Raw genomic sequence first — 19,606 nt, 5'->3', positions numbered from 1 at the left:
AGAACCAATCTGGACTCTCCAGGGTGACCAGCTCTCTTGTTCCCTACTGCTGAAGCTGCAGGGGTGGGTTTGAGTCTGCCCGGCTGGCTCAGGCCAGCCCAGAGAGAGGTCCCAGCTCCGAGGCTGTGGCTGCAGAGCCACGAGCTGTGTCACTGTGCCAGCTGGCTGCGGGTCCCCACCGCTTGAACCTGTGCTGGACGCAATGGAATCGCAGGCAGAAAATCTGTCCCTTCTCTGGCTTCGTGCCTTGGTCTTCCAGGAGTCAGTTTTGTTGCAGAGAGATTCCGTAGAGTGTTTTCTGAATTAAAAACCCCCAAACTCCACTGTTTAAAATTACGCTAGCTTGTTTCTCCAGTCAGCCCATTGTCTAGTTATTCTCTTGGTTTCACCAAGTTGTCAAACTTGGGGGTTTTTTCAACACTTGAAAGCTCTATATTTGATAGATAGCAGCAAACTCTGTAGGCTCTGAAAACTGAGTATTAATAAGACAATAAAAGCTTACTGTGTTAGTGCCTAACCCAATCTGGTGCTTTCTTGGCTTGTGATTTGTGCGCTTACATGTGTGTGTTGTGTTTTTTATTCTTTTCCCAGACATTAACATCTCTTGCCAAACTGATGAAAGAATGCTGGTATCAAAATCCTTCAGCAAGACTAACAGCCCTGCGAATCAAAAAGACTTTGACCAAAATTGACAATTCCTTAGATAAACTGAAAGCTGACTGTTGACCTTCTCGTGGTGCTCTCCTGGCAGGAAGGCCTTTGTCTGGTTCAGCAGTAGGCTGGCTGGGCAGTTGATAGGATTGGTCCCCCTGTGGCTCCTTGGAGAGACAGAAGCTCTTACCAAGCCATCGTGTGGGAGGCAGCAGAACCCTACGGACCTTGCTCAGCGACCGCAACGGGCATTTCACAAACGGTCAAGCTATAAGGACTCACGCTGGATGGACTGTTGCAAAGGTAGTGGCCTGAAGGAAGACAGAGAAATCCTAAAACAAGATCAGGGCATTAAATAATGGCTTTGAACAGCTTTTTTTCTTTTCTCTTTTTTTTTTTAATTCTCCTAATCACTCCCAGGGTGAACACATGGAAGTGGTAAATTTTAATCAGCAATATTGCCTGTGCTTCTCTTCTTTATTGCACTAGGAATTCTTTGCATTCCTTACTTGCACTGTCACTGTTAATTTTAATGACATGACTTGCCAAAAATATGATTGGCTGTATACTACATTGATCTATGCCTGAATAATAGGAAATGAATTTGGTAAACTGAAAATGTAACTGTCAGATTTTAGCTGCATTTTACATGTGTACTGATGTTTACAATAATGCTGAACATTAGGAATTTCTCGTTTATACAAAACTTGCAAATTATTTATTACTAGTGCACTTGCCAGTTTTTTAAACTGTAAAATAAGTGCATAAAGTTAAAGCTTATTTTTATGTGGCCTCTTTCATGATTTCTTACACAGATGTTTTTGTAACACAATATAACCTGAAGCATAAATTGTTTTCTGTATTATCATATTACAACTCGATAGTCACATTTTAAGTGCTTCACATTTGTAGGTGTGTGGTCTGTAACATATTTTCAGTTCAGATACGGAACATATATATAGCCATTACCCACATGACATTGTCTAGTATCTTACTGATCTAGAAAAGGAAAGCAATGGAGGAATTAACTAGAATTTTAGGTCATGAATGCTGTGGGGAAAATGCATTTTATTTCTTCTAAGCTATATAATATGCATTTAAACTCTGCCAGAAAAATAACTATTTTGTTTTAATCTACTTTTTCTATTTAGTAGTTATTTGTATAAATTAAATAGAATGTTTTCAAGTCAAACAAAAGAGTGTTTTAGTTCTCTTACTGCCTGTTAGTAACAGAGGTGTGCTAGGACAGCAGTGGGTGTCTCCAGTTGTCTGCTTGCAGGTCAGAGTGGCTCCAGGTCAGGACGGGGGGGAACGCCAAGGTATGGAGGCTCTTAACAGTTGTTTCTCTGGGCATGTTTTTCCTGTGCTGAACTGGGTCCCACAACAGTACAGCAGGGAGCTGGTGTGCTTTCCTCGGACGTGACATCAGTCACGTCGGTGCAGACCTGCCGGAGCACATCTTGCAGAAGGGGGTGCGTTATCCCCGGCCTTACAGGCAGGAACTGGGCTTCGTACCCACTGAATGGTTTTCTTTGCCTGCACCTCGTGATACTCCCATCTTCCTTGTTATGCCAAGCAGAAGAGTAACTAGGTAGTGGCAGTGCCCTTTCACCCTTGCAAATAGTTGCTTTATTCATGGCCTTGAGATCCTCCAGGTAGTCTAAGCACCCGGGTAGTAATTAGCCAATTGGACATGTTTCCTTTCTGGGTTAAATTTCTCTGAGGTTCCCTTCTGTATTTCAAGTCTGCCAGATTCTGCTCTTCTGTTTCTCTGTAATTTTTTCTTCTCAGCTCCAGTCTTGTCCTCCTCTGGCCAAGCAGCCTCCCTTTCTCTGTGCGCTCCTCGTGTGGAACTGCCAGCCAGGATGGCGGGGTGGGCACTGTGTGGGGCCCAGAGGCTGTGCGGTGCAGCAGCTCAGCTGGGCAGACTGAACTGATAGCAGTCACTAGGTCTCTTAATTACACTTGGTGAGGATCTGAGCAGATCCAGTGCGGCAAAAAAACAGGAAAAGCAGGATCTGATTAGTTTTTATTGTTAGGTTTTAATAGGAAGTCAGAGGCTCAGTTGCCTGAGCGTGTTCTGGTCTGCTTTGCACTGGTTTGTGTACGTGTGGCATGCTGGGCTAGCGGCTCAGTAGCCACAGCCCAGGAGGGGATGGTTCCCACCAGGCTCGAGTGAGTCCGTCTATCGGACTGAGGTTGCTGTAGGAATGGAGTAACCAGTGGCGGTTACAGCTGCAGAGTGAGCAGCTGCGTTGGTGAGGGCTTTCTGGTACAGACTATTGCCCCAAGTTGTTCCATTCCCGGTGCCTGGTGCGCACACACACACACACATTTCTCTCCCCTGTATTTCTCTGGTGAACAGGCATTGGCGTTCAGAACACGGGGAGCGAGGCGAGGCCTGGCGGAGGCCCCGGGCTGCTGCGGCGCGTGGAGGTGAGCACAGCCGGGGCATGGGGCAGCGAGGGTGAGTGGGGAGGCGGCTCTACCGGCAGGGACAGAGCCCCGGGTCGGAGCTCAGCATGCAGCGTGCGTTTCAAGTGGCTGTTGGGTTTTGTGTTTGAGTTTTCATGTCCCCAGCGTTTCCAGTACAGGAGAGAAACGATCTGTCATGCTGATGATTAATAACAATTCTGGCCGTGTTGGCTGAATCTGCGGTGACGTTCTCGAATGCTGACGTACTGAGTCACAGCGTCTTACCAGACACTGGGGAAGATGCTCATGTTAAATAGTCCATCCCTCTCTTTGGGCTGTAGCATCTTCTGAACAGTACGGTGGACATGGAGGAACGGCGTGACTCCAGCTCGGAAATGGCTCCATGTGCTCTGCAGCGGTTTGCTCTGCTGGCCCTGGAGGTGCGGACGTTCCGACCGCAGCACTGGGGACGGGTCTGTCGGCTGTGCCAGGAGGGGTTGGGGTGCTGCAGGGCGCGGGGCCTGTGGGAAGGGAGCACATGGTTCTCCAGGGCTGGGCTCTGGCAACTGCCGGCCCCTTCCCAGTTTGGATATGGACTTGGCTGAGGAACTTCAGCACAACTGAAACTGGAGCCTTGGCTCTCCCTGTCTGTAAAGCAGGGATAACCAACTGAAGGGTAAAAACACAAACTATAGAAACACCCCGGCAATATCCCATTTATACTGTGTTAGGTAAAGAGGATTATCCAGGCAAGCCTCTGGCAGGGTAAAAAAGTCTGTCCAGTGTTAGGGCCCCACGGCGCTGGTCGATGTGCTAGGCAAGGTCATTGGCACCGGTGCTGCTGCTCGTAGCTTCCTTTGGCATATTAAACCATCCAGGGATGATTTTAAACAAAATTCACATTCGTGCCCTGCTATCGGTGGTCCAGGCTTTGACTGAACTATTTGAAATGTTAACTGACTTTTTTTTAAATTAGGTAACTATTTGGCAAACTTGAATCAGGAAAACTGAGTGGAAGATAATAATAAGAAATAATTTCTTAGCAGCTTCTTATCCTTTGACTCGGGGTAAGTCGTTCAGCACTGTGAGGATAGTCAGGGTCTGTGCTTGCAGAAATAGCAGTGTTCTGAACTGTCCTCTGGGGAACTAGAGGGTGGTGCACCCGGGAGCACAGAAGGGAAGGCTCTGATAGCCAGGGAAGGATTATCTGTTATTTAATCACATATTTAAGTGCCTGGACAGTTATAGGAGAAAATTTGTTGCTGCCTTTGCCCTCCTGGTGTCATGGCTTGGGCAGTGGGGGGAGAGTTTCCAAGTGATGTACATGGAGATAACCCCCCCCACCTCCCACACTGTTTTTCCAGCATGTTTATTAATCGATGCTCCTCTAGTACCCCCATAAAATCTAATCTTCTAAGGAGATTTTGAATACTTATATATAATCTGCTGCATTAAGGGCGTCGCTGCATTTATTACTATGGAGATGGCACAGGCAGTTCCATGGTTGCAGCTGAATTATTCATGTGTCTGGCGGATTTGCAGTGCACAGCCAGTATGGATCCAGGCTGCTGTCATTCCACAGCACCTGGCCAGATCGGAGCTCTCATGAGAGGAGGCCCTGCATGTGAAAAATAAATAAAATGATGTGTCGGCACACAAGTAGCACTGCCCGATTCAGCTGTCCTGTTGGTTGGTGTGACCACCTGCCAGGTGTGGGAGACAGGCTGGGCAAAACCATAGGTACTTTAGACTGGGGGGGCAGGTTGCTGCTTTTTGTTTGGGTTTCTCTCTTCCCTATGCAGAAGGCGTGGTTATTACTGTGAGCAGGAATATGTTGCACTTCGATAGGTGTCCTGGGGCAGCTGCCCAAAGCAGCCTGGGGCCAGCTGCTCCAGTTTGTGTGGCTGCAATGAACTCACTGAAAGCTTCCTCCCACTTGTCTGTAACTTTCCTCACGGGCCTTCTGTGCTGGAATTTTTCATAAAAAATCCATATCAAGTCTTCCACAATTTTTTGTTTACCTGGATTAAACTGTTTTAATAGGGAGGGACACAGAGGAATTACCGTCCCTGCAGGGTGAAACGTTTGCTGTGCAAAAAGATCAGCCATGGTGTAGTGGTTGGCACTGGGGAAAGGAAAGAAAGATGTTACAGGTGCTCTTCTGTTTGTGTTTGAGAGAGATTTAACTTCTCTCTACATAGAGTACATTTTTGCATTTTAAAACTAAGATTGGTGTGGGAAAAGTAAGCGTTTTATCAAATCTAGAATTAATGATGTGCTGTGACAGGTGCTCTCACCTGGGAATAGCGTATTTGCTTTATCCCCAGTTGGAAGGAAAAAAACCCACCACACTTCCAGTGCCTGAACCAAGAATGTGTGCCAGGACTAGCAGAGTACAGCCCTGCACGGTTCAGGTCAGTCTTGGACCTTCTTGGTGGAAAGGGGATCCTGCGTGGTGGAGAGCTGTGTGGAGCCCGCAGAAGGGATCCGCCAAGGGTTTGGGATGTCTGTGCACGGGGTCAACCTGTTCTGCACCAGTCGGGCTGCTCGAGGTCCAGGACCAGGGTCCTTTGGCAATGATGGCCTGTAACACGACACACCAAAGTGCCTGCCAGCTCTCAGGCTGGGGAGACCTAGTTGTTGGGTTTTTTTCTTTAAAAAAAAAAAAAAGAAAAAGGGTGTCCCTCGTTCCACCGCAGTCGCTGCATGTGTTGCTCTGTGTGTAGGGGTGTCTGTCCCAGCAGTGTGTGTAAACCTTGGGGTGTAGCCCTGGCAGAGCAGCACGAGGGCCGGTGTCCCCGTCCTCGCCTCCAGTTGGGCGTAGCTCCTTGGGAGTCCCTGTGCCTACAGATCTAATAAATATCACCACTTGTTCTTGACCAAACCGTCCCCACCTTCTCGCCGAGCCTGGGCAGGCAGCGCTGCCGGGAGGCCAGTGGAGGTCCCTGCTCAGCCCGAGGGGATGTGGCCGAGCGGTGTCCCCGGACAGAGGGGGGATGTGTCCTGTGGTGCTGGTGACTGAAAAACCACCCTGTCCTCCTCCTGGCCGGGCAGTCGCCTCCTGGTGGGGTTCAGAGCATGCTGAGGTTCTGTCCCGGGGTTTGTCATCTTTGTGAGCTGCATGAGTGAGGGAGCAGCTGACTTGCAGCTGATGTGAGGTAGATTTTAAAAATTACGTAACATCAATAATTACTAATTTGTCTTTCCAACTGCAGTCCCCACCAAAACGCTGGCCGCCTTTCCCAGTGCAGCAACAGAGGGTTTCACTGACCCGAAGCCCTGAACTCCTCCAATCAACAGCATTCAGATCCTGGCATCAGTTTTAGCAGCTCCATGTGTGTGTTACTATGCTAGAATCTGTTCCTTTCAAAAAACGAAAAGCTGATGCTGCGTTCAGCTTCAACACCTGTATTTTTCTTTTTTCTGTAGGCATCTCGGAGAGCTTGAAATTTTTTAAATTTTTTTTTTGTAGCTTTCACAGCACATGGAAGGAGCCAACACACTCTGACCTGTTTAACTGTGGTGAGGCAGTACTTTAGGAAAGGGAGAAGGAGGTCACGGTGCTTCACTGCTTTCAGGTCTGTTCCTAAGTTAATGCTGCACTTCATGGTGCTGCTTTCTACGATTTAAAGATACTGGAGTGCCTTAGTGGAGTACGGCTGCAATTTCCTTCTCTTGTCGGTGTAGCAGTGAAAAATCAAGATCTAACCCCAGGGAGTCACTTGGGTAACACACTGTGCTAACCCGGCGGGAGCGCTGAGGGCCGAGCTGCGGTGGGGCTCACCCTGCCAAGGGCCTTTGGTCCGGGCCTTGGTGTGTGCGACCCCGGGAGCCTGTGGCTGTTGTTGGAAATGGGGTGGGTGACAGGATTGCGCTCTCTATGGAAAGCTGTGCCAGAAGGAAATCGAACTGAGGTAGGCCAGGGGCTTCTTTGTTAAAGACATTAACACCTGTGGTCAGCTTGTTCTTTTGATCTTAAAAAATCATGACATGCTTGGCTGAAGCTTGATGGCTGTTGCTACCTAGGTTTAAGGACTCTGTACTGTTCCCCCATAGGTCTCTGCAGCAGTCTTCTCTATTCCTCACCACCCAAAAAAACCCCTACCCCAAATATCATCAATATTTCAGATTCATGACATCAATCTCTTTCATTTGGAATGTTCTCCTGGAAAACCTGGAGCCTCAGAATTGCAATACCTACCAAAGGAGGGGAGGGGGGGACAGGGTGGTGAGCTGTTGGATGCTAGCCAGGGATTTTGTTCTGAAAAGTTGCAAAAATAGGTACTGTATTACATTGTCTGCCTTCAATAGGGAATGTATCTTTAACATAAGTGCTAAAAAGGAGGAAACGGAAAGAACAGTTTATAAGAATAGCGGAACTGCTAGCAAAGAAAAACTTACATAACTCAGTGTACAAAGGAGGGAAAAATAATGCCTTTTGTCTACGCATTAATTGTTGTTTGATTACTTACTGTGTGTGGATCTTGCAGTCTTTAATGCATGGAGCTAAAAATAGCTTAATACTTGTGATACACTTGAGCCGTTTAAGAGGAGTGGAACAGAAGCAGTGGTGTTTTCTGACAGGAGTTGAAGTGCTGGGCACAGGCTCAGACAATGTAGTGCCTGAACTCTACAGCAGCTGATGATACCGTGGCTGGAGTTACAGTGGTTGTATTTCAACTTGTGTTGAAAACAAGCTGAAAACTGGCAAATCTACTATGTCAGTTCTCTTGTAATGAGATTCTGTGTGAATTTAAAATACATGACTACCTATCTTCATTACGAGAAAGAACATTGATAACAGTAAAAAAAAAAGTAGTGTTTCTAATTGCTCACTGAAATGAGATAATCTTAAATTGCATTTTCTCTGCAAGCACCTTTTTTAAAAATGGCCTGAGAAACTTCACAGAATTCAATATTGTTAGTGTCTTCTGCTCTGTTTTATAAGGATCTTGAATTAAAATGGAGGCCTTTAGGGAAGGGGCTGTAGCCCTCTCCTGTACTCCTATGTTCCTTTGGCCGTTTCCAGCAGTTACCAGCGGATGGTTCAGTTTTCCTATTGCTGTTCCTGGTGAATCTCCTCTCATCCTGTTCCCCTGGGAGGTGGCTCCAAAATGGGCCACCAGGACATAACTCCCCCCAGAAAATGCCTTGAGTAGGCCCCGATGCCCAGCACACCCTGGTGCCCAGCACACCCCGACCTGATCCAAAGCCCAGGGTTGGTGTTACGAAGTGATGGGAAGCCTGAAACGGGTGGTTTTGTTCACACCTGTGTAAAGCTGAGTGGGGAGGACACCATTTCAGGAGCGCCTCAAGCAACTGCTCTCCTCCGAGCAGCGGCCCCTCTGCTTGTGCTTTTCACTGGTGATGATGGACAGAAGATCAAGTCCTTCCTGTGTTAGGTCAGGCACGAAGCAGAGCACAAGCTAAAAAGCTGGCCTGGGCTTAGCTTACGCTTCATACTGTAGAAGGCAACGACAAGGAGCCAGGACCAAGCGCCCGAGTCTCACCTTTGTCCTGCTCGGGCTCTGCCGCCGTCTCGCCTGCAGCAACGGCTGCCTCGGTGCTGGTGGCATCGCCGGGAGGAGGAGGAGGAGGAGGCATGTCAGCACTGGGGTGGCGAGAGGGGAGAACACTGCCAGTCATCCCAGAAAGGCAGGATGACCATGAGGTAAGGAGCGGGGCGGGCAGTCCTGTTAGAGCATGAACTCTCTAATTACACTAATGCTCACTCTTCGGACACTTCTTGCATCTGAATGACATTGCGTTATTGCCCTCCTCATCAAAAGGCACCCGCTCAAATTAATTTTGAGGTTTTCAGTAGATTTATGGGCTACTGTTTAATAGATTTCAGAGCCGTAGAAAGCAGCATCTGGGGGAGTTGTGTGTGGCTGAAGAATTGTAAAATGATTCTTGGAACAGTTTGGGAATTTCTTGACTCTTTTTCTAATTGCTGTGGTCAACGATATAATGTTTTTGCAGGAATGTATCATTCTGATGGCAGTTTTTGGAAGGTTTCTTGGCATTTCTGGATGAGCAGAGCGGGAGACACTGCAAGGCAGCTCCATCGTGAGGACACTGCGAGGAGCAAGGTGAGTGGTAACTACCGACTTGCTGGCCATTCTGGGATGTCTGTAGATCTCCTTTTGTTTTGCTTGCTTTCAGTAGGTCTTAATCTTGTCCTGATGTGGAGCAAAACAAATTACAAAACAGAATTCTTGTTTTCCAGCCAACCCTAGAAGTACTTCCAGTTGGCAAATGTTTTTATGGTGTTACCCGTTTCCAAAGACTCTTAAATCCCCAGGATACGCTATTTCTGTCCTACTATGAACCATGCCATGCAAACATGGAACTTGGGAGCACATTTGCCTCACAATAGCCTCAAAGGGTGGTGAGGTTTTTTCTCTATCCCTTGTTTTGTTGTTGTTTTGTCACTGGCGTTGGTGTGTCAAAGGCCTGGTGAGGGTTAGAGACCAAGGGTGAAAGCTCCGTGGCCATGGATAACTGGGGACCCAAACCTGCAAATCACCGAATGCTCTAGAAACACAGCAAGGTGGGAGTAACTGGCTCTCCCCCCACCCCCCTCTGCCCTCAGGTGTGCTTGGTAGTAGTCCCCAAGGGGCTGTTTCAACCCGTGGCCCGTTAGTACAGACTCGGGCGCTTTCAGCAGGAGCTGCTCCTGGCACTGCGAGCGAACCCCGACCGGTGGCGTTGGGAGGTGGCAGGAGGAGGGAGGGCACTCACTGCTCTTCGTTCTTACTTCTACGCTAATGAAAACAAACGTGGAGAATGCTACTTTCAAATTACAGAAGCTCAATTTAAACTCAGGTAGTTGTATTTTCTACTCTTACTGCATTTCAGTTCACCAAATTCACGGCTGTAGAGTTAAGCAACATGGGCAATCTTTGAAGAAAACAAAAAAAGGCCAATGTTCACAGCGCAAGCTTTGAAAAGGCACTGAAGCATTTATGCAGCTGCTTTAACAAGGGGCTTTATTATGTATTGTAGTAAACCTCAGGCACTTCTTACACAGCAGCTGAGTTGAGGGCCGGAGGCAAACAAATAGATCGAAGTAGAGAGAAGGGTTGAGAGAATACCAATGGGTTCGGTGGGTTTTTTTGTTTTAAACTCAGTTTCAAAACAATTTTAAAATGTAAGCAGCTCGAATAATGTATTAATAATAGTTACACTGATAATGCCATTTATTTACATGAAACCTATTGAAGAAGGAGGTGCGAACCTGACAGACAATTTGAAATGCTTTGTTCCAGATTTCACAGGCATTATATAATACAGAACACAATAGCATATGCAGTGCCCAGACAATTAGTTTTTAATGGCCTAGATGGAAACAAAAGGTCTCAAGTGTGTTTTGAAGACACCCAGCATTATCAGTATTAAATCAGGCAAAGGGGGCCTTGTTTAAAATACGTGACACTGACAGCGTTGCCACCTGAGGTGTGACAAAGTGGGACAGATCATTTGACCTGGTAGGTGTGATAGAGCAATAGGACTGGTATTCTGACATGCTACTTCCCTTTCATAAATACAAATATAAACGAGGGGAGAAATGGAAACACTTGTCAGAGATTTAAATACACTGCCAGTATCTGCATTCGAAACGATACGGATTGATTTGTGTCAACAAGCCTTAAAACTTATAATAGATATGAGTTGAGGTCCCACATAAAATCCTCCAGCTTTGGCATGCGCATATCTGCAACACTGCTTTTCATAAACAAGTCTTCAGTCACTGGAATTATTCAGTCTATCAGTCCATTGCCCTACTAGCATTCTTATATATATGGGGGATATTTCTCCCTATAGATATATAGGATTCTCATATATACATATATATATAAAAATACATATATATGGCTTGTGTCTGCAAACTGGTAATTAGTTAGTGTTTAAACTTGCCTTTTGTTGGTGAAACGTTTGTTCAAAACAGAACAAATGTAATCCAGAGCAGCGAGGCAGGGTCCTGCCTGGCGCCAGCTCTAGAGAGGACTTTCCCACCCCCCCTGCTCTCCTCACTGTCGTGTCTGCCAGGGGATTAGGCCTCCTGTCCCAGACCAGAGTTCTTACTTGGGCCACAAGTACCAGTTAATTTGCCAGTTACTGGGTGTCTGGCATCTTTTCCTTAGCTCAGCAAACCTCTTCTAAGATGGAGCTGTCTCTGCTGAAGTCCCTGAACAGCAACTGGATGCCCCCAGTCTTTGGCCATGTGGTCGTCACCGTTCACTGACTGGTTTGAAATCCCTTGGGATGAGCTGTGCTAATTAACAGGTGTATCAATTTTGTCATGATATTTCACAACATGCATGGTATAAATAAAGCCAGAGTTTTCAAACCATGTGTATATAAATTGTGTAAAATAACACATATAATGTAATCTCTTGGTGGGGGTTGGATAGATGCAACTATATTCCTACTTGTCCAAGCTGGTGGGTGTTACATTCTGATGGATAAATTCTCTCCAGTTTGGGTGGAGCTTTTGCTGTCTGCTTTAGTGAAACTAGATTTGAAGTAGGTATTTCACTGAAACTTTCTTGCCTTAACGCATCATCAGTGTTCTATCATAACTCAAATCAAAAAAAGACAAGACTTGTTGGTTTATCCACTCCAAAAATCTATCCATTGCTTTTATGAAGTTTATGTAATTTGTCATCAGTGTATTAAAAGTGACTTACCACCTCTTGTGCAGGGTTCCGTGGCACTGACGTTATAGATGTTACCTTGGAACAAAGTTGGTATCGTGATGGAAAAGGAAATACAATTTCTCGCAAACAACTTTCTTTGGCACAATTTTCACCTTTTTGCATCTTTGACTGTAGTTGGCAACAGCCCCCACCATGTGAGCTTCTCTGAGCAATGGGGCACTTGGAAAGAAAATAAAGTACTCGCCTCGCTTTCAGCAGGTTCTGAGCAAGGAGGAATAGAGGGAGGGGTCTTCTCAAACAGTTACACCCCCCCTGCTCTTCCACAAAACACGCTGCAGAGCAGCGCCTGACAGTGGCATTGTGGGATGCGTTTCTGTCCTCTGAGGTACATTGGTGGGGCATGTCTGGGCTACTTGCGTTTGGTTTTTTAAAAAAATATTTTTTTAAAGAAGTTCTAATTTTACTGTGAGCAGGATTTCTTATGCAAGCACTTCCTTTTCAAAATTATTTTGGTTTTAGTTATTGTCCACTTGTGTCTGCTGCTCCTGATGCAACTCTGCCCATCCAGGTCTCGTCAAGACCTGAAGATAAAAATGTTCTGAAATGGAGTATATTCAGGTGAGCGATAATTTTCTGTGACTCTCCTCAGCTGAAAAATGTTATATTGAGCTGGGGATAGAAGATTGCTGGGGAAAAGGAAAAAAAGTTGAGATGAGAACTGTCGTAGAAAATAGGAAGCCTGGAGGGGGGTAAGGTTTCTATTTGTTATCTTCAATTTCAGGCAAGGTTGTGCTGCTCAAGAATTGTCCTGTGTTCACTCCCCCATGAAATACCTGGGAGGGTAGGATCACCCTGGTTAGGGACAGGATTATCCTGGTTAGGGACAGGACTTCTGACGTCAGAACAACCGCACTTGCATGCTTTTACAGTTGTTCCTTCAGCTCTGCTGCTGTCTCACTGCATCATCATCATCACTGGCTGCTCCTGGGGTGACAGACCCCACACTAGTGTGATTTCCTTTGCTGGCTGCAAACAGACCCATGTGATCTCTGTGTAGGCTGCTGTCTTTGTATAGCAAGAGTGCAAGGGTATGAGTTTAGAGATGCCTTGCAGCCTAAATACAAAGGGAATGTTGCAAAAAAGGATAAAAGTAGGCTGGATTTAAAAACTGGCACTAGACAATGGTAGAGTATCACTCACACCACCTCGTGCCCCCAAATCCCTTGGCAGACCTGGGAAACCCTCCTTCCACACCTGAGCAAGGTACTCTGCGAGGATGAAGGGTCTGGCTTTTAAACTGACTTCTTGGGTTTATTATAATGGGACACAGAGCTAGTCATGTAGTTCCTCATCAGTAACAAACCACACAGCCATCCTGTTGTACTGATATAGTTGGAAAACAATCTGGTAATCGTTGTGCATCATCTCAGCCTGATGGTTTTGGTTAGACTTGGTCCAAACAAAAAAATGAAGTTATTGATTGATAGAGGTGCCATCAGATTTAGAATTCTGAGAAGTTATGTAGAACTTGGCAGCTGCATAACATACCAAAACTCTGGAGTAATAAGCCACTTCATACTCTTATCTCTGTGACTGACTGCCACAACCCAAACCACTGACTGGTTGTGAATAATTTATATATTATATATATATATATATATATAAAAATTTATCCTTTGTGAATTTCTAGGGTGCTCATTATACATATGTTTGCTTGAAATCGTATTCTAGAGCAGCCCTCATTTTTTTGGAAGGAGTAGAGATTTCATTAGAGTTTTCTATCTAATCATATATTAATTGTAGGTGGCATTTCTTGGGCTAGATTTCTTTAACTACAAGATGCCTCTTGGTATCAGCGAGTAAACTCATGCACAAATGTGATTAGGGTTGGTGGGGAAGGGTGGAATAGGAAGGAAGGGATTAAGGTTGCCACAATACATAATTAAAATGGCAGATTTATTGTGGGAGAATTTCATCATTTCAATATTTATATATTAAGGATTCTCAAGAAAAATTGCAGTTATGATAGTGGATGTGAGAAGGAAAGGAGATACTAAAAAAACCAAAATAAATGCCAAAACCCAAAAGCCAGGACGTAGAACAAAATAATGCTTGAAAAACCCCTCAGTATCTGTATTATTCAACAAATAATGTAGATGCAGCTAAAAAACTGTTACAATGGGGAAGGGGGGTGAGGAAGAGACATGAGACTGACATTTTCATGAAGTTTTAAATGAAAACTAGGGTTCTCCATTGTCCTGTTCAGCTGTTTTGGTAGCTGCTCTATATTTGTGTGATGGAAGTGCAAGGGTTAACGATACCAAGCTCAGAGAAGTATGCCCAGTACAAATTCATGTAATTTGTTGATGGTACAATCAAGACAAGTGTTTTTAGCTATTTATAACCTGAGCTCCCATTGATTTCAATGCAAGGTCAGGCACTTTGCCTTTCTGAAAATCAAACTAAAAAACATTAACATTCACAAATTTTACTTAATAAAAACCATGGTGTGCTGAGGACAAACTAATTAGGACGAATGGAGTCTGATTTTGGCATTGCTGATGAGAACATGGAGCGTGGCTGTTCCACCGTGCCACGCTTCGGAGGAATTACCAGAGTGAGCAACCCAGGCCGTTACTAACGGGGCAGGCAGGAGGAGAGGGCAGCACTAATTAGGAGCTGGTAATTAGCGTTCCCTTTCTCCCTTCCAGGGCCACGCTCCTAGGATGGGGAAGAACCCGTACGCATGCTTCAGCCACACCAGGAAGGGCTTTGGGAGTCTGGGTAGGTGCTCTCAGCGCCAGGGAAGAGATGAGTTTGGCTCCGTCGCCTGCTCGGAAGTAAGTTTACACAATAGTTTATCCAAAGGCTGCGAGGTCCAGGGAAAGGGTAGAGAAAGGGTGTGTGGGAGCAGAGCCCCGCAATTTCCCCGCTTACACCGCGAGGGAGAAAGTGTGGAACTTTCTTCCTGCTGCACCCCTTGAGGGCTTGTAACGCAGGTGGAAAACTGGAGAACAAATGCCTTTCCCTTTTATTTGTGTAGTGAGATGAAAAGTACATTTGGGGGTGCTATTAAAATAAATAGCTAACTGTTATTTTATCAGAAATGTTTATTTAAAACCAGAGTGGACGATTTATTAAGAACTGGTTTTTGCAAGTATGTGTGCTGCAAACTTCCTTCTATAAACTTTGGTTCTCATTCTTGACAAGTAGAGGAGATCTGTTTCCTTCATATCTGTAAAAGATGAGCACATGTGTTCTACAGAGTGGTTTTTTTGAACTGAAGAATAACCGTAACTACTTTAATTGCATAATTCATAATTCTGTCTTCCTTCAATCAGAGAAGCAGAAGCGATAATTACATGCTGTGAGCCAGAGGTGAGTGAATGAGATGTAACTACACTTTCTAGTAGCAGTGAGCAAATAACGTAAATGATTTGTAGGTCTTCAGAAGGAAAGAAAGAAAACTTGCCAAGAGCAGCGTTACATTTATCTAGTTCTGTCTGGAAGGAGAGCAGTGGCTAGATGTCGGTGAGGATTCTGACCTGCTCTCGTGGCATTCCCACGCGCAGGCTGGATCTACGGGGAAGCACTGGCTGGCTTGAGAGGTACTTGGGAAGCCGCAGTCAGGGAGCACTTACCCACTCTGAGCCTTCAGAAGGGAAGGAGTTGCAAATTTTTCCTCTATTTTATTGCCATGACACACACAAACCTGCATTTCTTTTAATTAGATCTTGGCATGTATTTTCCAATCACTCTCCACTATATATAAAGCAGTAGGGTGTATAACATGCTGCTGTTATATTTCAGTATCATCTTACATGTACCTATAGTGTCTGCTATGAAATAGTCAACATGTTGGGCCTGACCCTAGTGATGTTGTAATTCCCGTTACGTTTAACCGATGATGGGTCACATGGAAGTCCTGAATACCTTCCCTGGATATGTTTAGATGACAATTGGGAAAAAAAAAAAAGAGCAGCTTTTTTTTGGTCTTATTTAATGGCTGATGCTTCCATCACTGATTTTACTTTTACACAACTGGGTGCTCCTCCTCTGTCATATTTTAAAAGGATTTAGTTGGATCTGTGTAGTTTTCCCTGTGGAGGAGGCCCCGTGGCTCTGGCTCCCAGTCAGCAGTGATGATGCTCGCCGGGTGCCCTAGCCCAGCGGGACGGAGCGGGAGCGTCGGCACCTCTGTGCACGTCGCATTTGCTACGATATTTGGGTCTCCACCCCCCAGCATTGGACTCTTAATTGAACCCAGTCCTGAATTAATTTTCTAATGTTAGCAGCAAAGCATCAGAATGCATTGAATTCCCAAATCCCAGGACCTTGCTGAAGCTCCCTGGCTGGAGTTGCCTCAGAAGAGGCACCTGGGAGGACACTGGCTCAGCTCCGGCGGTGTGTGGAACCAGCCTGGTGAGTGGTCGGAGCTCAGCTGGGACCCTGTGGCCGGGAAACCTCTGGGATTAGGAGCTGGGAAGGACCTTGCCAATATGGCTGGTGCTGTGACCCTCAATAAATATCTAAGGAAAAGTACATGAATAAAATCAACAAATAGTGATGACTTCTTTTTTCTCCCCTCCAGGCCACTGTGGAACCTCTGCCAGCGCATTTGGAAATACCGGGTAGGACAAGGTAGGCTGCAAAAGGCTGATTTGACAAATGTCACCAACTTCAGTATTCAAAAAACGGAAAAAAGATTGCTGCTAGGAATTACTGTCTGGGGAAGTCTAAATGGCTTAATAGAGATGTCATCATCGTAATGGGGTGTTGCATGGTGGTAAGAAAAACCCAGGGCTGCCTCGAACCATGTGTGGGAAATGGGGAGCGGGCTGGTAGCTTTACTTTAAAATACAGAGAACTGGAGCATGTGCAACACCTCCCCAAAGATGGTTCAGACCACCCCGGCTGCTCCGCTGACACCTTTAGAATAGAGTTGACTGAACTTTGGTTGATTTTTCTGATGTGTGTACCCCCGTGGCGTCTGGGTTACAGGGGCACACACTGGCTTCGGACCGGCCCGGTGGTTGTGGTGGGGGGGGAGCTGTTGGGCTGGATGGGGCGGGGGGGTGTGGGGGGCTCGGCGGGGAACAGGTCGGAACAAGATCCTGCAGAAACGGCTCAGAATTGTGCTGTTTGTGCAAAATTTGGCACAGCCTGATACCGCAACTAGGGGCGAGAGGCTGAAAAAGCACTAATAGGTATTGGGGGAAACAAACAAGAGATAAAAGCGGGGCAGTTGGTGGTCTGCGGTTAAAGCCACCTTCGGGGGGTACTGGGGGCGGGCCCTGCCCGGGCGGGGCAGGTGAGGGCGTGGCCGCCGGGGCCCCGCCCCCCCCTCCCCTATAGCCGCGGGGCGGCGGGGCCGGGGACCGGCAGCGGCAGCGGCAGGACCCGGCCCGGCCCCGCCGCCGGAGCGCGGCCATGGGGCGGGCGACCAGCCCCGCGCTGCGGGTGGCCCTGCCGCTGCTGGGAGCCGCCGTCTCGCTGTGCGCAGGTAGGGCCGGCACCGCCGCGGGGCGGGGAGGGGGGGAGCCGCCTCACACCGGGACCCCCCGGCCGGTGCTGGGCGCGCGGGGCCGCCGCCCGCCGGGGTCAGCGCCGGTTCCTGGGAGGTCGAGGAGCTTTAAGGCGTTTAATTACGCTCCGCGCCAGAAATAGGTCAGCGGGGATTTGCGGGGAGCCGGCCGCAGCGCCCCCGCCCCGGGACCACGCTCGCCGGCCGCCGGGGCTGTACCGGCGCTGCCCGGGGGGGCGATGCCCGGCGGGGCTGGCCCGATGCCCGCCCGAGGGTGCTGAGCGCCTGCCCAAAGCTCAGCTCCGCGTCCCCCGGGGCTGGGCGCTGGCGGTCGTGGCGGCGGGGGTCCCCGGGGGGTGTCGTCGTGCCCCCTCCCGGCCCCGCCGTCCGCGTTCTTCCAGCGCAGGTTCAGGTTCTTCTCTCCCGCAGCCGGGGGTATGAAACGTTCCTTCCCCTCAGCCTTCCCTTCAGAAACCAAACCTGTGCTCTCAAATAACGCTCCGTTAACCTGCAGTCTGAATTAGGATATTTTACAATTTTTCTATTAGGTTTACTCCAGTTTACTCCTCTCTCGGTGCTTTACCGCAGGAGTTTCTTGGTGGGACGCTTGTTATGCTCCTGCCAAGGGGTGGGCACAGCCCCGAGCTGGAAGGCAGGACGGTGCCCACACCCCAGCGAAGTGCTCACACAATCCCCCTTTTGGGAAGGGAGGACTAACAAAGCTCGGCTGTTGATGTTTGAAGGAATTCTGTGCAGTGTGGTACCTCTGGTAAATCTTTGTTACCTTTGAGGGGCGTAAAATCAGAGCTCTTCTCTTTGTCTAGTTTCTTACTCTTTGAGTTTGCCGTGACGCACAGGAGCAGGCAGCCCCTGCCACCGCCCCTCTTCCCTGGTACCAACCTGAACTGAAGCATCACCAGTGCTGTTACCGCTCCCCTTTGGGGACCATTGGGTGCACTAACGGATCTCACTGGCTTTGATTGTTGTTTATATAAAACAACCTTGCGTCGCTCTGCTCTCTGAAGTTGCAGTGGTGCTGTCCCCCGTGTTTCTGACCCTGTTAGTTGTGTTTTCTGAGCCTGGATCAGGTGTAGGGTGTGTGGTGTGGGACAGGCAGAGAGCCTCTTCACCCCTCTAGCTCTTTGGAGGGGGCACCAAGGGGAGTTACATGTCCCTTGAAAGGGTCTTCAGCTCTCAAGCAGTGGTTGCTGTTGTGTGTCAGGTGTTCAGCTGTGCATCTGATTGATGTACTCTACGTCTGCTCATACCCTACCACAAACCGCTCTGACCACGGGGCATGACGAAGCATGCTCAGGTAAACTTCTTACCCCCTGTTCTCTGTCATGCAAGTTTGGAGATGCTGTGCTGGGCAAGGCAAGTCTCCTGAGGAGCTTCCACTGTGCCCCAGTATTCAGAAATATTTACAGCAGTAAGGGGAAGAGTATTTTGCTACTGATGTGGTGACTGGTCCTGCTGTTTCCAGTCTGCTTACCTCGTGTTGGCTTCTCAGGATTGCTTGCCCCTCCTGGCTCCTGCCACCTTTATTCTACATCACCTCCATCTGTGTTCTATTAAAGGCTTTGCATACCCTTCCACATGCTCACAGCGTCATTTCAGGGAAGCAGAGAGTGCTCGGTGTGCTGTAGCGTTTCCAAATAAACAGGAGTTGAGGGTGCGATTGCTGTAAGGAAACGTGTTACTCCGTGGTGGTGGCACATAAGCCTCTTGCAGTGCTCAGCACCACGTTGTCTCGTTTGGTATTTCTTAAGAGGGCCTTTAGACATATTCCAAGTTTGTGGGAGATTGTTTCCTGCTTAAATGCACGTTAATCCTCCAAAAAACAAATGCTGGCAGCCATAAGCGGCCCCTGAGGCGTGGCAGAGGTGGGTGTACGCGCGGCGGGACGGGCGGCTGTGCAGCGACACGCGTGGGTCTGGGCGGCAGCACGGCCGAGGGCGGGGGCGAGCGCACGCTGCTTACGGTCAGCTCTGCCAGGAAGGGAGGGGCTTGGTAGGTTGCTATTGAAAAAGGATAAATACATGAAAATAGCATAAAATTGGACTCTTGATGCATGAGCGGTGCTGTGTTCAAACAACTCTGTCATCTTGTCTTTTCCATGCTGTACAATACCCTGTATTTAGTTATAAACAGTCACTGAAAATGCCCCGTGAACCCTGAGCCTGAATTTTTGGTGCACTCCGTTTACTCCTATAGAATGTAACTTGGAATAAAAGTGTGAGGTATGGGCCGGGCACGCCGATGGCTGCTGCCCGCACACGGAGCTGGGAACCAGCCCCTGCACATCTGCGTCAGCACGTGCTGGCAGGGCTGGAGAGCCACATTCTGCAAAAAA

The 19,606-nt window shown here is 47.7% G+C and overlaps 2 protein-coding genes across 6 annotated transcripts in view; both read left to right on the top strand.

The window, feature by feature from the left end:
- ACVR1 (activin A receptor type 1) overlaps positions 1-1,848 on the top strand; it is a 64,368-nt gene extending 62,520 nt beyond the window's left edge. For both annotated transcript variants that reach the window (XM_074873901.1, XM_074873902.1), the window contains one exon: positions 592-1,848. In XM_074873901.1, the coding sequence (XP_074730002.1) occupies positions 592-726 (135 nt within the window). In that variant the 3' untranslated portion in view covers positions 727-1,848. The remainder of the gene's footprint in view (positions 1-591) is intronic.
- A 7,208-nt stretch (positions 1,849-9,056) lies between these two features.
- The window catches only part of ACVR1C (activin A receptor type 1C), a 41,914-nt gene continuing 31,364 nt past the window's right edge, over positions 9,057-19,606 (top strand). For 2 of the 4 annotated variants that reach the window (XM_074873894.1, XM_074873893.1), the window contains exon 1: positions 17,108-17,232. In XM_074873894.1, the coding sequence (XP_074729995.1) occupies positions 17,160-17,232 (73 nt within the window). In that variant the 5' untranslated portion in view covers positions 17,108-17,159. Of the gene's footprint in view, positions 9,159-12,248; positions 12,348-14,440; positions 14,570-15,070; positions 15,108-16,021; positions 16,152-16,320; positions 16,371-17,107; positions 17,233-19,606 lie in introns of those variants that run through there. The other 2 variants (XM_074873896.1, XM_074873895.1) reach the window with 2 other exon arrangements.

Source organism: Strix uralensis, chromosome 6 (genome assembly GCF_047716275.1).
Source record: "Strix uralensis isolate ZFMK-TIS-50842 chromosome 6, bStrUra1, whole genome shotgun sequence".
Taxonomy (NCBI): Eukaryota; Metazoa; Chordata; class Aves; order Strigiformes; family Strigidae; genus Strix; species Strix uralensis.
This window is presented reverse-complemented; position numbering and strand designations above follow the sequence as displayed.